The sequence below is a fragment of the Ranitomeya imitator genome, chromosome 7, assembly GCF_032444005.1.
Source record: "Ranitomeya imitator isolate aRanImi1 chromosome 7, aRanImi1.pri, whole genome shotgun sequence".
NCBI classification, from domain to species: Eukaryota; Metazoa; Chordata; class Amphibia; order Anura; family Dendrobatidae; genus Ranitomeya; species Ranitomeya imitator.
In genome coordinates, this window is record NC_091288.1 from 202252717 (window position 1) to 202268283 (window position 15567).

Below are 15567 nucleotides of genomic sequence, written 5' to 3' on the forward strand. Positions count from 1 at the left end.
GCACTTGTTCTATATACACCTGCCTGGCCTCATGTACGATCCGCAGGTATCATGTACTTGTTCTATATATACCTGCCTGGCCTCATGTACGATCCACAGGTATCATGTACTTGTTCTATATACACCTGCCTGGCCTCATCAACGATCCGCAGGTATCATGTACTTGTTCTATATATACCTGCCTGGCCTCATCAACGATCCGCAGGTATCATGTACTTGTTCTATATACACCTGTCTGGTCTCATGTACGATCCGCAGGTATCATGTACTTGTTCTATATATACCTGCCTGGCCTCATGTACGATCTGCTGGTATCATGCACTTGTTCTATATACACCTGCCTGGCCTCATGTACGATCCGCAGGTATCATGCACTTGTTCTATGTACACCTGCCTGGTCTCATGTACGATCCGCAGGTATCATGCACTTGTTCTATATATACCTGCCTGACCTCATGTACGATCCGCAGGTATCATGTTCTTGTTCTATATATACCTGCCTGACCTCATGTACGATCCGCAGGTATCATGCACTAGTTCTATATATACCTGCCTGACCTCATGTACGATCCACAGGTATCATGTACTTGTTCTATATACACCTGTCTGGTCTCATGTACGATCCGCAGGTATCATGTACTTGTTCTATATACACCTGCCTGACCTCATGTACGATCCGCAGGTATCATATACTTGTTCTATATATACCTGCCTGGTCTCATGTACGATCCGCAGGTATCATGCACTTGTTCTATATATACCTGCCTGGCCTCATGTACGATCCGCAGGTATCATGTACTTGTTCTATATATACCTGCCTGGCCTCATGTACGATCTGCAGGTATCATGTACTTGTTCTATATACACCTGCCTGGCCTCATGTACGATCCACAGGTATCATGTACTTGTTCTATATATACCTGCCTGGCCTCATGTACGATCCACAGGTATCATGTACTTGTTCTATATACACCTGCCTGGCCTCATGTACGATCCGCAGGTATCATACACTTGTTCTATATACACCTGCCTGGCCTCATGTACGATCTGCAGGTATCATGCACTTGTTCTATATACACCTGCCTGGCCTCATGTATGATCCGCAGGTATCATGTACTTGTTCTATATACACCTGCCTGGCCTCATGTACGATCCGCAGGTATCATGCACTTGTTCTATATGCACCTGCCTGGCCTCATGTATGATCCGCAGGTATCATGTACTTGTTCTATATACACCTGCCTGGCCTCATGTACGATCCGCAGGTATCATGCACTTGTTCTATATACACCTGCCTGGCCTCATGTACGATCCGCAGGTATCATGCACTTGTTCTATATACACCTGCCTGGCCTCATGTACGATCCGCAGGTATCATGTACTTGTTCTATATATACCTGCCTGGCCTCATGTATGATCCGCAGGTATCATGTACTTGTTCTATATACACCTGCCTGGCCTCATGTACGATCCGCAGGTATCATGTACTTGTTCTATATACACCTGCCTGGCCTCATGTATGATCCGCAGGTATCATGTACTTGTTCTATATACACCTGCCTGGCCTCATGTACGATCCGCAGGTATCATGTACTTGTTCTATATACACCTGCCTGGCCTCATGTACGATCCGCAGGTATCATGTACTTGTTCTATATACACCTGCCTGGCCTCATGTACGATCCGCAGGTATCATGCACTTGTTCTATATACACCTGCCTGGCCTCATGTACGATCCGCAGGTATCATGCACTTGTTCTATATACACCTGCCTGGCCTCATGTACGATCCGCAGGTATCATGTACTTGTTCTATATACACCTGCCTGGCCTCATGTATGATCCGCAGGTATCATGTACTTGTTCTATATACACCTGCCTGGCCTCATGTACGATCCGCGGGTATCATGCACTTGTTCTATATACACCTGCCTGGCCTCATGTACGATCCGCGGGTATCATGTACTTGTTCTATATACACCTGCCTGGCCTCATGTATGATCCGCAGGTATCATGTACTTGTTCTATATACACCTGCCTGACCTCATGTACGATCCGCAGGTATCATGTACTTGTTCTATATACACCTGCCTGACCTCATGTACGATCCGCAGGTATCATGTACTTGTTCTATATACACCTGCCTGACCTCATGTACGATCCGCAGGTATCATGCACTTGTTCTATATATACCTGCCTGGCCTCATGTACGATCCGCAGGTATCATGTAATTGTTCTATATACACCTGCCTGGCCTCATGTACGATCCGCAGGTATCATGCACTTGTTCTATATATACCTGCCTGGTCTCATGTACGATCCGCAGGTATCATGCACTTGTTCTATATATACCTGCCTGGCCTCATGTACGATCCGCAGGTATCATGTACTTGTTCTATATATACCTGCCTGGCCTCATGTACGATCTGCAGGTATCATGTACTTGTTCTATATACACCTGCCTGGCCTCATGTATGATCCGCAGGTATCATGCACTTGTTCTATATACACCTGCCTGGTCTCATGTACGATCCGCAGGTATCATGTACTTGTTCTATATATACCTGCCTGGCCTCATGTACGATCCGCAGGTATCATGTACTTGTTCTATATATACCTGCCTGGTCTCATGTACGATCCGCAGGTATCATGCACTTGTTCTATATATACCTGCCTGGCCTCATGTACGATCCGCAGGTATCATGTACTTGTTCTATATATACCTGCCTGGCCTCATGTACGATCTGCCGGTATCATGTACTTGTTCTATATACACCTGCCTGGCCTCATGTACGATCCGCAGGTATCATGTACTTGTTCTATATACACCTGCCTGGTCTCATGTACGATCCGCAGGTATCATGCACTTGTTCTATATACACCTGCCTGGTCTCATGTACGATCCGCAGGTATCATGTACTTGTTCTATATACACCTGCCTGGTCTCATGTACGATCCGCGGGTATCATGCACTTGTTCTATATACACCTGCCTGGTCTCATGTACGATCCGCGGGTATCATGCACTTGTTCTATATATACCTGCCTGGCCTCATGTACGATCCGCGGGTATCATGCACTTGTTCTATATACACCTGCCTGGCCACATGTATGATCCGCAGGTATCATGTACTTGTTCTATATACACCTGCCTGGCCTCATGTACGATCCGCAGGTATCATGCACTTGTTCTATATACACCTGCCTGGCCTCATGTATGATCCGCAGGTATCATGTACTTGTTCTATATACACCTGCCTGGCCTCATGTACGATCCGCAGGTATCATGTACTTGTTCTATATACACCTGCCTGGCCTCATGTACGATCCGCAGGTATCATGTACTTGTTCTATATACACCTGCCTGGCCTCATGTACGATCCGCGGGTATCATGCACTTGTTCTATATACACCTGCCTGGCCACATGTATGATCCGCAGGTATCATGTACTTGTTCTATATACACCTGCCTGGCCTCATGTACGATCCGCGGGTATCATGTACTTGTTCTATATACACCTGCCTGGCCTCATGTACGATCCGCAGGTATCATGCACTTGTTCTATATACACCTGCCTGGCCTCATGTACGATCCGCAGGTATCATGCACTTGTTCTATATATACCTGCCTGGCCTCATGTACGATCCGCAGGTATCATGTACTTGTTCTATATATACCTGCCTGGCCTCATGTATGATCCGCAGGTATTATGTACTTGTTCTATATACACCTGCCTGGCCTCATGTACGATCCGCAGGTATCATGTACTTGTTCTATATACACCTGCCTGGCCTCATGTACGATCCGCAGGTATCATGTACTTGTTCTATATACACCTGCCTGGCCTCATGTATGATCCGCAGGTATCATGTACTTGTTCTATATACACCTGCCTGGCCTCATGTACGATCCGCAGGTATCATGTACTTGTTCTATATATACCTGCCTGGCCTCATGTATGATCCGCAGGTATCATGCACTTGTTCTATGTACACTTGCCTGGACTCTGGTATGTGCGTGCTTGATTGTCCGGTCTTGTGCACATGTCAGATGCTAATGAATAGGACAAATGCACAATAACTGCCAATTTTGCACTTGTCTGTGCAGGTTATGGGGGGTCGCATCGTCGTTGGGTCGCTCACTTTTCAATTTGGCGGTATGTGGTGCAGGACATCGCTTTTAAGCCATAGCCAGGAGTGGAATTAGAAGCAATGTGAAATATAAAGGACGGACTGGTACTTCTTCTTCCCACTGGATCCACTTCTGGCTTTGCCTCTAAACTTGCACGCGTGTCTTTTGTCTCAAGACTACCGGAGGGGTAAAAATTAATTGCTGCTGCTCCACAAATGTCAAGTGCAGGAGATACACACTGAATGCGGTGACATTTTACTAGATTACAAAAACTCCTCTGTGCTGCAATGCCATGAACAGGCTGCACATGCAGAGATGTATTGAGATGCTTGAGGCTTCCTATTTTTGGCAGAGAATATCCTTGTTGGCAACATATTTCTGCCATGGGTGTAGCACCTATTAACTCTAAAATTAACCCCTTAGCGATGGCCGACGTACATGTACAGTGGCTATGTTCTGTCACTATATGGAGCAGGCTCAGGAGCTGGGCCTGCTCCATGCAGTGCTGGTACTCGTTGTGTTACATTGCCAGCGTCTGAAATAAACTGATACCACCATTTTGGAAACATTTTAAATTCTGCTGTCACACATGACATTGACCTTTAGAAGGCCTCCAACATGGTTGTTGTCAGTCCAGAGTCTGTTTCACATAATCGTGGGGTGCTGATGACTTTCCATGGCAGCAGATGACCTTCTCAAGTCCTCCATGTACCTTATTGTGTTTCTATCAATATTTTTCCCTTATTTTTAAGATTCTTCCTCTTCAGGGCAACAAAATGTAAGGGGCATGAGAGGGCCACTGGTTCCAAGGCCACCTGATATAGGTGATTGCAACCAGGAACACCCTGTCTTCCCACCTAAGAGTCCGAGAGAACAGTGCGATCTGACCCACATCGTAACCTCTCTGGTCTGCGAAGCAGGACCCCACCCCTTTAACACAGCAAGAGTGTCTGAGGGAGGCCATGGCAGACGATCCGTACCACCCCTTGTCTCGGCCCTGACCCCTGTTTTCTTTCTTTGGCTCCTTTTTTCCGGGGACGTCCTCTCAGGACTGGGTAGGCTAAATATAGGCTGTTTTTCCTGCTTTAGCCTTAGCACTCCACAGCAGCCCATCTCCGGTTCCAGGCTATCTCCCAATCCATAATTCCAATAATTGTCCACGGGTCAGTTTTCAGCCCTCTGCTATGACTGCAGCACCCCCATCATGCAGACCTCACAGGAACCCCCTGCCGCCTTGGGTGAGAGCGCACCTCCCTCCCTGTGTGGGCTGCTGCTCTATCACAATTAGTAGCAGACCTAACCAAGGTCTCCCACTCCTTGCTACAGGTCCTAGAGTGTCTGCCGAACCATCCAGCCGCCACTGGTGCTGCGATCCCTCCCCAGGACTAATCTCACTCACTCAGTTACTTGTCCCAGCATGATAGATCGTGTACAAGGTCCAAGAAGTGGGCACATTCCAGCACCTCGTCTGGATTCCCCTCGCCTTCCACATCCTCCAGCATGGCCTCTGTATACCGCTCCTCTTCTACTGACCCTCAGGTAGCCTGAGGATCCTACCTGTGTTCTGAGTCTGACTCCGAGCTAGAACCGGATCAGACCTCCAAACTTCAGTGTATGATCTCTGCTATTAATCAGACTCTCATGGTCAAGTAAGAGGAGTTTTTCCCCCAGAGCATTTTCTCATTCAAAAAGGTGAAACGCCCTCCTCGCGTGTTTTCCAATCACAAAGGGTTTGATGGAATATCCTCCAAGGAATGGGAGCATCCGTAAAAGCGCATCCAGGGTAGAAAGCATTTGGAGATTTTTATATCCTTTCGCACCCATGGGCCCAACCTACTTAACATATGGGCCGAGTCCCTGGTGGTGACCCCTTCGTTTCCCGTCTGTATGACAACTCTGTCCTCTCCCTCAAGGATCTTACTAATGGGGACATCGAAGCCCTAACCAAGTCAGTCTTTGAGGCTGTGGGTTCACTCTCTGCCCCATCTTTGCTTCCATGCGGGTAGCCAAGTCGATCTCCGCCTGGGCACAACTCTTTCAACAGAGAATCCTATCTGGGGCCTCATCCGACGAGTTTATTGATCTTGCAGACCAGATTGCTCATGCTGGAAAGCACTTTCTTTTTGCGTATTTGGATTCCTAAAATTCTTCCGCTCTTGCTGCCAGCAACATTGTAGCCATCCGGAGAATCCTCTGGCTTAAGGCTTGAAATGCAGATGCAGCATCTAAGTCTCTCACCAGCCTTCATTTCCATCAATCTTGTGTCTCCATAACTAAGCTAAATCAACTCATCTCTGACCCACCAGCAGTAAGAGCACTTCTCTTCCCCAGCCAAAGCCCAAACATCCTCCCACCAAAAGACGCCCTCTCCATTTCCGCTCTTTTCGGCAGTTTTCATCTCCTGGGACCTCCTCCTGATGAGACCGGTCCCGAGCCCAATGGGAAACAAAAAGGCTTTCCTTTAAAGGGAACCTGTCACCTGAATTTGGCCGGACAGGTTTGCGGTCATATGGGCGGAGTTTTCGGGTGTTTGATTCACCCTTTCCTTACCCGCTGGCTGCATGCTGGCCGCAATATTGGGTTGAAGTTCATGCTGTGTCCTCCAAAGTACACACCTGCGCAAGGCGCAATTTCCCTCCTGAGGGTAGTTGTCATCTTACTGGTCCCTACTCAGGAGCGCTTTTCAGGTTTCATGTTTCTAAAGGATTGCTCTGTCCACCCGATCCTGGTCCTCAAGCTCTTAAACTGGCGGGTTCGTCTCTGTCACTTTAGAATGGAGTCCCTCTGTTCGGTGTTTGCCTCTATGGAAGCCGAGGAATTCCTCTGCTCAGTGTTCAGTCAAGACCCCTACCTCCACATTCCAATTTGCGCTGCTTATCACAGATTTCTACGTTTTACAGTCCCGCGTTCCCAATGCCAGTTCACAACTCTTCCCTTCGGCCTAGCCTCTGTGCCCAGAGTGTTCACGAAGGTCATGACGGCCGTCATTGTTGTTCTACACCCCAAAGGGTTAGTAGTCAATCCCTGTCTTGATGCTCTCCTGATAAGGCCTCATCCTACCTGGATTGTTGTGAGAGCCTTCAGAACACTCTTGATACACTTTCACACCTAGGCTGGCTTGTCAGCACAGCAAAATCGTCTTTGATCCCAGTCCAGTGTCTTGTTTTCCTGGGCATGCTATTCAACACCGCAGGTGCCAGGGTCTATCTTCCAGACGAAAAGATCTCCGTACTCCTACCTGGAATTCACTTTCTTGGGAACCTGGCAGGTGCCTAGCGAACAGAACGTAACGGAGCCGCGCTTGCACAACTTGCGGCGGTATCCTAAGAGAAAGACAAGAAGGGACAAATATTGTGGAACAGTGTAAACGAGATCAGCACAAAGGAGGACCAGTAAGAGTCGTGCCGAGAGAGGACGGCAACATCTTACTGAGGCGCGTAGTCGGTGGCCGGATCACCGTAGGAGTAACTGACTTCAGGCCTTACTTCAAATTCCGCTGGACAGTTAATCATAGGTTGGCTGTCTACCTTCTACACCTACGAAGACATAAGGGGCAACATTGGGAGAGGGGCGTCTCTAGGGTCCCGGAAGACCTCCAAGCCTTCCCGTCAAACGGGTGGCGTCCTAGCCAAAATATACCTGGGGGACGTTAGAAACTAGCAACATCTGGAACCAAAGAACGAGAGAGAGAGAGAAAGCTGTAGAGAAGGAACGAAGGAGAACAGCAGTTGTGAGGACTATTCCGAATGCTCAGCAGGGTAGGACTACAACACACAGGCGCTATTGGTAGGCAACGATTTCCATCTGTGAGGGAAACTCTGGATGTGCCCATCGGACCGGCCGGTCTCTGATAGCCCGGTTGAACGTGCTCTGGACTGAGTATATTGAAGCCTTCAGTAAAAAGGTAAAGAGACTGCAACCCTGTGTCCTCGTTATTGGCTGCACCTCACACCATCACCATCCACCTTACTGGGAAGCCCTGGGTATATACTTCACCTGTGGGAAGTTATAACATCCAGCTGCCATTCCATCACCCCAGCGGACCCCACAGCAGCGTCGGTCACCCTGACTGAACACCACAGGTGGCGTCACGAACTACTGACAGACTGTACTACCACCTTCATTGGACGCCTCTTAGCAGGGTCACGACCGGGTCCAGCCACCGTGACAACCGCAGAACCGAAGGAGAAGGGACCGGTACCGAGTGACTTGTGGCCCTGTGTCTGGGGGCGCTCCACTAGCAGATCGCCTAGTGTTCATTCAGTCCGACAGTACCACGGCTGTGTCATACATCAACCGTCAACGAAGAACATGGATCAACGCTCTCATGTCAGAGGTCTCTCAGATTCTGTCTTGGTCCGAACAAAATGTTCCGGTAATCATAGCGGTACACATTCCCAGCATGGACAACTGGGCCGCCAGCTTACTAAGTCGTCAGGGCCTCTCCTCGGGCGAGTGGTCCCTCAACACATCCATGTTCAGCCATATCTGTCGGAGGTACGGTAGGTGGGGCACCCCCGATGTCGACCTGATGGCGTTGCGGGTGACCACAAAGTTCCTTGTTTCACATCCTCCAGGCAATTGGACCTGATGGCTTGATTCTTCTCTGGTCTCAGTTCCACCTTCCGTACCTGTTCACACCACTCCTCCTGATTTCCAGAATCATCAAGATCAAAGTGGGAGGGTTGTGAGTCATCATCGTGGCTCTAGACTGGCCTAGAAGAGCCTGGGACACAGAATTAGTCAACCAGCTTGCAGGCATCCCCTGGAAACATCCAGATCACCCAGACCTACTCTCTCAGGGTCCGCTCTTCTACCAGAATCCTTAGCATCAGAAATTAAATGTCATAGCTGTTGAAATCCATTTTGAGAAAGGCAGGTTTCTCTTCTCGGGTCATCCAGACTACGATCAAAGCAAGGAAGCCTTTGTCCTCTCTCATTTATCATTGAATATGGAAAGCCTTCTTTTACTGGTGTGGGTTCGATCAGAGAGTCCTAATGTCCTTTTCTCTCCCTTCTGTCCTGGCCCTCCTACAGTTGGTCCAGGTTGTCCCTCAGTACCATTAATGGTCAAGTATTCGCATTCTCAATCCTGTTCCAATGGAAATTGGCCTCCTGTCCCCATGTCAGGACCTTCCTACAGGAAATTGCTTGCTTGGTTCCGGCATATTTTTTCCCCGTTGACCTGTGGGATCTTAATCTAGTCTTGAGTGTCCTTCAGTGACCTGCCTTCTAACCCTTTTGAGATGTTCCTGGTTGCAATCACCTCTATTGGAGCCATGGAACTAGTGGCCCTCGTGTGCCCCGCTCCCTTTCTTGTCCTCCGCTAGGACGAGGTGGTTCTACGACCAGTCCCTTCCTTCTTCCCCAAGGTGGTTTTTCTGTTCCATCTCAACAAGGACATCATCCTTCTATTATTATTATTATTATTATTATTAATTGTTATAGCGCCATTTGTTCCATGGCGTTTTACATGTGAGGAGGGGTATACATAATGAAAACAAGTACAATAATCTTAAACAATACAAGTCATAACTGGTACAGGAGGAATGAGGACCCTGCCCGCGAAGGCTCACAATCTACAAAGGATGGGTGAGAATACAGTAGCTATCTGTCTCTATTCCATTTTTTGGACAGTCGCTCCACAAGGTGGATCTTGCCTGGGCCTTACGTCTGTACCTTTCCAGAACAGCGGGTTGTCCATCACCCTACCTGAATTGGGCATGTTTTTTCTGTTCCCTCCCGTGGGACTTCTTTTGGACGTCCCATGTTTACCTATGTCCCCCGATGAAGTGGTAGAGAAAAGAGGATTTTGGGTACTCATCGTATAATCTTTGGTGGGTGTATACTGCTGAGGAGGAGCTAACTTTTATTGCCTAGTGTCAGACTCCTAATGACAACAGCTTACGCCCATGGTTTCCTGTGTTCAATAAAAAGGGTATGGTTCTTGGAAGAAGGGGATGGAAAAACAAACGCTCAAAAAAGAAAAATCTCTTCGTTCTTAAAGTGCTAAAGTATAAGATGAGGATTATTTTGCATGTGGATTGAGAAAACCTGGGAATGGCAGAACATGCAAGACACAAAAGAGTTGTCATCTGTTTTTTCTTTGCTTGCTATCAACAGGAACCTTCCAGAGAACACAAAACTCCTTGACCGGATCCCTATCAGTCACTTCTGGGATCAAAGTGAACCACGGCTAATGGTGTGTGAAGCAATGCTGGCCATTCCAAATTCAGTGCACCCCTCACCAAAACACAACCAGCTTGTAGAGCTGCCCCATGGAAAGGTAATGATTTAGTTTCTGGGAATTCAGCAGGCAAGGCTTAAGGGGAATCCGTCAGCAGCTTTATGCTATGTAATCTGGGAGTAACGTGATGGAAGAGCTAAATCCATACAACGGACTCTTCATTCCAAGGGACCTCTTGGACACCCACAAATCATAAAGTGATAGCATGTCATAGTAATGTGCCATGATTTTGTAAGGCAATACCCCTTAAAAATTATTTTGGGGGTCATGATTTAAAGTTCAGTATTAAAATGGAGTGTCTCATCTCCAAAATCTACCAAAGCAACCACAGACCTTTGTACAGTAGGTGAACTAGCACAAAGAAGACCAGTACCGTTATTGAGAAAACTGTGGTTGGGGCCGTGTGGTCCCGAGCACTGTTCTTCTGACAGTTTTCTTGGCTGTCTCTGCTGTGTTGATTGACATCTCTGGATTCACTTCAACCACAGCTGTCTAATCTAAAATCCTGCAAATGGTCATATCCTTGACGCCTACAAAGATGAGGGAGCAGACCGCTACCTAGAGAAAGACTGTCAGAGGATTAGTGTTCCGGTCCATGCTGCACCACCCATGGTGCACCGATCACCTCATTTGCATATTTAAAAAAAAATATATATATCTATTTAAAACTAATTCCTGCTGAATCAGCACTTTCGAGGTCCTAAATGGTTTGAATGGATTTCATTTAAATGGCAAAACCATCATGGTAATGGTTTGAGAGGGGGTTACATTTTCTGACAGGTTCTCCTTTAATAATATTTTGTGCTCGTCTCAGTCCAGTGAACGGATGATAGATTAACAGCTCCGATTTCTTTACTTACAGGAAGACGTGCTGGTTATGTCATTTTTCAGCACCCAGGAGCATGGCCTGCTACTTCAGGAGAGCTTTCCACGACCTTCCTCTTTCCAGTCCCTTCTCGGGATTGAGGTCCCACATTACTATTTTACCAGAAAGGTGAGTGGACAGGTGTCGTGCAGACGGATGGTCATCCGGACACTTTCCCAGGGATATGTTATACCAGAGGCTACATTGATGAGTGTTTTTTCAGTTTATTTTTGCTGGACACAGCAGGGTGATTGTAGGCTCTGCCACCAAGAAGCTTACACCAGACATCATGTTTGGTCTGGGCTGCTGGTTCATCCTCATTTTCATTCTACTAATGTGTAGCTAGATGGCAACAGGCGGCACAAAAACCCAGACCTGCTACAGGATATAATGGGGAACTCTGGTCTGTGTTGATGCATCGGACAAGTTTAAAGAGAACCTGTCAGCAGGATCTTGAGCTATAAACTAAAGGCATGGGGGCAATGGCATTGTGATGCTGATTAATATGATGCCTGATGCAGAGGGATCCACGCAGTGACTGCTGAATACTCACTTTATGAAGTTTTCATAAAATGACGTCTTGTGGGCTTCGGGGTGGGACGTGGGGGCAGGGTCTTCTTCTCATACTCCGCGCCCCCCCCCCCCCCCCCCACCACTCCAGCCTCCTCTGCTTCTTGTGCACGTCACTGATTATTCAGGAGGCGGCATATGCACAGATCTGAACTGAGCCAAAATCTTGACCTGCGCATGCGCCTGTTTGTTAGGCAATCCTTGCATGTGTTGCGGCTGTCGAACATCCGTGAGAAACGAAGCCACAGCTACTCAAACATAGTATTAGAGCATGCCAAAGATACTCTATTAGCACTCGAGCATGCCTGGATAACACTGCTTCTGAGCACGTTCACTCATCGCTAGTTAGCAGTTAGTAGTGATGAGTGAGTATACTCGTTGCTCGGGTATTCCAGATCACGCTCGGGTGACCTCCGAGTATTTTAGTGTTCAGAGATTTAGTTTTCATTGCTGCAGCTGAATGATTTACAGCTACTAGCCAGCCTGAGTACATGTGGGGGGTTGTCTGGTTGCTAGGGAATCCCCACATGTGTTCAAGCTGGCTAGTAGCTGCTAATCATGCTGCTGAGGCGATGAAAACTAAATCTCCGAGCACTTACAAATTCTCGGAGGTCACCTGAATGTGCTCGGGAAAACCCAAGCAACGAGTGCACTCGCTCATCACTAATCTTTAGCAAAAAAAGGAGTTTCAGTCTACAATATTTACTCCGTTTCATACCCTCTGATATCTAGATTTCAGTCTGATCCAAGCGTAAGAGTTTTCTCTTAATATAGTGTCTCTCCCAGTAATATAAGCTGGATGTGAGGTCTGCGTGTATCGAGGGTGTCTCTGTCTACTTTAGCTCATATATCAGCACAGCTTCTATCCTGTACTTATTTAATCTTGTGCTTTCCCCCTTTTCTTTATTTTCATTAGCCTGTTTTTTTTTTCTTCTGCCATCCCTGAGACTCTAAATGCTTTCTCCCTATCCACAATGTGGACATAAGTGTACAACGCCATCCTTGTTTCTATCTCTAACACCTGAAAGGGGGAGAACATAGAGATACATCAGAACCAACTAGATAAAGGACTTGCAGACATTCTTCAGCAGCAACATAGTCCAACATTTTTAACAAAGCCTATTTAGAAAGTTACATTGAAAAATCAAATGAATAATAATTAAAAAAAATAATAATTTTGAAGGTGTACGTAGCATTTTAAAGGTAACGGCCACTTTCTAGTCAAGTTTCTGTAATGCAGCCTACACCACCATCTTCACAGAGCAGAGCTTTCCTGTAAATTTTGCGGCTTTCCTAGATTCTTTTGTGATGCCTTTCACCATCTACCTATACAGCAGTAGAACATACATGGACAGAAGCAGATAGTAAGTGCACTGATGGAAGCTGCCAAAGAATGTGCTACCTGCCAAATGACCGTAATATACCAATCTGATGGATTTCTCATCCCTTGCGTGTCGTGGTCACTTGCCGATTACTGCACGACCACGTTTACCGTCAAGATGGTGCGCTGCGCTGTAGCATCAGGACACAGATCTTATGTCGGCTTGTAGCCAGATTCGCACGGCCACTTTGTCGACACGTCCGTTTGCTTTTTCTTGTTTTTGGTTATACCTTCTATGTGATTTTTTTGCTTTGCATGTTCTATTTAATTTGTGTCTGTGTTTTCTTTGCCATTTGCCATCAGTTGTTATTCCGGAGAGGCTGTGCTTATCAGCCTGTTGTAAGTATACCAATGTCCCCAGGACATGGTTGTTTTTTATCTATTTTTTTTCTTGGTTTGGCTTGTACCACACGTGTAATGTTTTACTTTTTTGAAGTGTCCTGAAATCTATAACTTATTGTGTAGATTTTCTTTTACAGTGGCTTGCAAAAGTATCGACACCCTCACCTCCCTAGGCATTTTTCGTGTTTTGTAGATCTCCTGGGTCTTTATGGTGGTGTTTGCTTAGTGGGGCCTCTTGTTAATAATGTGGCAGCCTCTGTGGCTTTTCAGTAAAGGTAACGTGTATATAGTGACCCGCGTGTGACACTTAAGGTACCGACACATTTAGCGACGCTGCAGCGATATAGACAACGATGCCGATCGCTGCAGCGTCGCTGTGTGGTCGCTGGAGAGCTGTCACACAGACAGCTCTCCAGCGACCAACGATGTCGAAGTCCCCGGGTAACCAGGGTAAACATCGGGTTACTAAGCTCAGGGCCGCACTTAGTAACCCGATGTTTACCCTAGTTACCATTGTAAAAGTAAAAAAAAAACTACATACTTACATTCCTGTCACGTTCCCCAGCGTCAGCTTCCCTGCACTGTGTAAGCGCCGGCCGGAAAGCTGAGCGGTGACGTCACTGCTGTGCTCTGCTTTACGGCCGGCCGGTGCTGACACAGTGCAGGGAAGCTGACGCTGGGGAACGTGACAGGAATGTAAGTATGTAGTGTTTTTTTTTGTTTTTTTTTCACTTTTACAATGGTAACCAGGGTAAACATCGGGTTACTAAGCGCGGCCCTGTCACTAAGCATGAGACTTATAAAAGGAATCGCTTGCACCAGAAATTTTTTAGGGGCTTTATAGAAAAAGGAGTGACTACATATGCACATGCCAATTTTTACTTATTTGATGCCATAAATTGTATTTATGCCTATATTTTTCTCACTTCACTTACTTAGACTATTTAGTTCTGATGCATCGCGCACAAATGGGATTCCCAAAAAATATTTAAATACAGGTTGTAATGTAGCAAAACAGGTAAAAATCACAGGGAGTGAATACTTTTGCCAGTCACTGTATGTTGTTTCCTGTGTGTGACTAATATAGTAGAGTTCCCCATGTTACAGGTGATGGATCACTGGTAGCTTATAATGAGTACGGTAATCTATATAGACATTAGGTTTCCCATTTCACCATATATCCGTCTGGGGCTTTGCTTTAAATAATGTGTCTATTAGGAAAATAACCTATTGTTTTAAATCCATTTTTTGTTTTATTTTTGTTATAAGTTTTCAAAATTTTTCTGTCATAATCCATATGAAAAAAATATGAAATCTTTCAATTTTTTCTCAGGACACTAGGCCAAATATTACACTAATACGTCCTGTTCTCTTCCCAGTCCACATAGAGATTAGCAGCAATTGACTTAAAAAAAAAAATATGTTCTGCTCATGCTTTGATCTGGGCACAGGTAATTGTGAATTCAGAGAGGGGGTGAGCTTTGACAATTATCTGTTGTGAATGGTGGATTCTGAGTTATCAGTCATTGTACAGGAGGAGGTGAGCTGTGATATCAACTATTGTGAATGGTGGATCCTGTGTTATCTCCTGTATATAGAGGTGTCATCAGTCATTGTACATGAGGAGTAGGTGAGCTGTGATATCACCTATTGTGAATGGTGGATCCTGTGTTATCTCCTGTATATAGAGGGTCATCAGTCATTGTACAGGAGGAGGAGGATGTGAGCTGTGACATCACCTGCTGTGAATGGTGGATCCTGTGTTATCTACTGTATATAGGGGGGTTATCAGTCATTGTACAGGAGGAGAAGGTGAGCTGTGACGTCACCTATTGTGAATGGTGGATCCTGTATTATCTACTGTATATAGAGGTGTTATCAGTCATTGTACAGGAGGAGGTGAGCTGTGACATCACCTATTGTGAATGGTTGATCCTGTATTATCTACTCTATATAGAGGTGTTATCAGTCATTATACAGGAGGAGGAGGAGGTGAGCTGTGACATCACCTATTGTGAATTGCAGATCCTGT

At 46.4% G+C, this 15567-nt stretch overlaps 1 protein-coding gene across 1 annotated transcript in view; it reads left to right on the forward strand.

Moving 5' to 3' along the window:
• The window catches only part of IFT140 (intraflagellar transport 140), a 92658-nt gene that overhangs the window by 40241 nt on the left and 36850 nt on the right, over positions 1-15567 (forward strand). Inside the window, exons 16-17 of the mRNA XM_069734405.1 lie at positions 10254-10416; positions 11240-11371. Coding sequence (XP_069590506.1) covers positions 10254-10416; positions 11240-11371 — 295 coding nt within the window. The remainder of the gene's footprint in view (positions 1-10253; positions 10417-11239; positions 11372-15567) is intronic.